The 2,070-nt window shown below is 53.4% G+C and overlaps 1 protein-coding gene across 1 annotated transcript in view; it reads left to right on the top strand.

Moving 5' to 3' along the window:
* Positions 1-18: 18 nt before the first annotated feature.
* Positions 19-2,070, top strand: part of LOC112140807 (FSD1-like protein) — a gene marked incomplete at its 5' end in the record, with an annotated part of 10,498 nt that continues 8,446 nt past the window's right edge. Inside the window, 4 exon segments of the mRNA XM_024263812.1 lie at positions 19-117; positions 533-659; positions 1,185-1,315; positions 1,532-1,786. Of these exon segments, the coding sequence (XP_024119580.1) occupies positions 19-117; positions 533-659; positions 1,185-1,315; positions 1,532-1,786 (612 nt within the window).

Raw genomic sequence — 2,070 nt, 5'->3', positions numbered from 1 at the left:
TGGCCTCAAAACTTTTAGGTTTGAAGTTCGACTCGCCGTTTGTTGTCGTTCGAGTTCGAGCGACGAACAAAGCAGCAGCTGGGGAATTCTCCGAGCCGGTTGCCCTGGAAACCAGAGGTAAGCAACTAACGAGAGTCCAGCTACTTCCTTCACTGATCTCCAGAACATCCCAGGATCTGATCCTCCGATGGTCAGATCCATCCTGGTCCATCCTGGTCCCCCCTGATCCAACCTGACACATCCTGATCCATTCAGATCCATCCTGGAACATCCTGGTCCATCTTGATCCATCCTGGTCCCCCCTGATCCAACTTGACACATCCAGATCCATTCAGATCCATCCTGGAACATCCTGATCCATCCTGATCCATCCTGGTCCCCCCTTATCCAACTTGACACATCCTGATCCATTCAGATCCATTCAGATCTATCCTTGAACATCCTGGAACATTCTGATCCTTCTTTATCCCTCCTGATCCTGAACCCTCCCAAAGAGAACCTCAACATCTGTAGCTCCGCCTCCTTTTCCCAGCATTCTCCTTTGGTTTCGACGAGGCGACGGCGCACGCCGACCTCCGGGTTCACGGCGATACAGTCACCTGGGAGCCACAAGGGGTCAGAGGTCACGACCCCCGCCTCAGAAGCAAAGAGAAGAGCAGGTGAGGATGCAGACGGACCGGATTCTGGTTCAGGTGTGTGGACGGGTGAGGACCGGAACCCTCCCACCGAGAGCGGCTCATACCTGCACAGGTGTGCTGGCGCCGTTTCCGCTGGGGGGCGCGTTAGCAGCCCGATGTCGAATGAAAATGTCTGCTTGTATATTCTAGAGGGGCGCGGCCTTTTGATTGACAGGTGATAGACAGTTGTCTGCGCTGTCAGGTCTGTTAGCCCCGCCCACTCGCCGCCGGTCGTCTCCGGCTAAGATGACCTCAGCGCCGCTCCGACGGCTCCAGGTAGAACCGGCTAAACGGTTGCCTAGCAACCGCCACACCCTCCATGTGTCGTGTCACTCCATCCCGGCCGCCATCGCCGCTGACGCGTTTTCTCTGCTCAGCGTCAGAATCCATTTATCTGCTTCTTCACGTTTGTGTCGGACGTTTTCATCCCGTCTTCTGCTCTGATCGTCCTCTGGCTGAGCGCCGCTTTGGCTCCGCCTCCGGCTCTAACGCTGTCTTCTTCAGCAGGAGCTCCACGCCGTCGCCCAGCAAGACGGCCGGTGGGCGTGCTGGACGCGAGCGCTTCGCGGGGGAGGCCTACACTGTGCTTGGTAGGGCTGGGGCTGAGGCGGAGCGGCCGACCTGTGATAATCTCACAGGTTTGATTCCTGCTGGGGGATGTCTGGCCGCTCTACCACTGCCTGCATACACACTAGTTGACATGAACTCGTTTGTAAAGAAACACTAAACATTACAGAGCTTTTACTTTGAAAGAATTGACACTGTTAACAACAGAGTTTTAATTTGGCGATCAAATCCAGACACTGCCGCATCTCCTCTGTGCTTTTATACTGAAAGTCATTTCTGTCTCCAAGGTAACCAGGAGGTGTGTGGTGGCTGCCACTACTGGGAGCTCCGCCCCTCGTCTGATTGGAAATCTTTCAGTGTGGGTGTGGCCTACCGGGGAAGCCTGGGTCGCTACGAGCAGTTAGGGAAGAGCTCCGCCTCCTGGTGTCTGTTTGCCAGCCAATGGCTGCAGACCGCGCTCGCTGCCAAGCACAACAACCGAGCCAGGTCGCTGGAATGGCCGCTGCCGCAGAGGATCGGGATTTACTGCGACTATGATAACGGTACCAGAACCAGAACCGCTTCTGACTCCTTCAATTCAATTCAATTCAATTTTATTTATATAGCCCAAAACCACAAAGGAAATTTGCCTCATTAGGCTTCATGCAGGTAATTTTAAAGATGCAGAAAATGAGTCATACAATATGAACAATTGTTAAAAACTAAACAGACTACATAAACTGGTTATCCCTGCCCTTAGACCCTCCCTCCTTTTAGGAGGAAAAACTCCTAAAAAACCCGAGTCAGGAAAAAAGAAGAAACCTTAGGGATTCCCACATGAGGGAGA

Source organism: Oryzias melastigma, unplaced genomic scaffold (assembly GCF_002922805.2).
Source record: "Oryzias melastigma strain HK-1 unplaced genomic scaffold, ASM292280v2 sc00627, whole genome shotgun sequence".
Taxonomy (NCBI): domain Eukaryota; kingdom Metazoa; phylum Chordata; class Actinopteri; order Beloniformes; family Adrianichthyidae; genus Oryzias; species Oryzias melastigma.
This window is presented reverse-complemented; position numbering and strand designations above follow the sequence as displayed.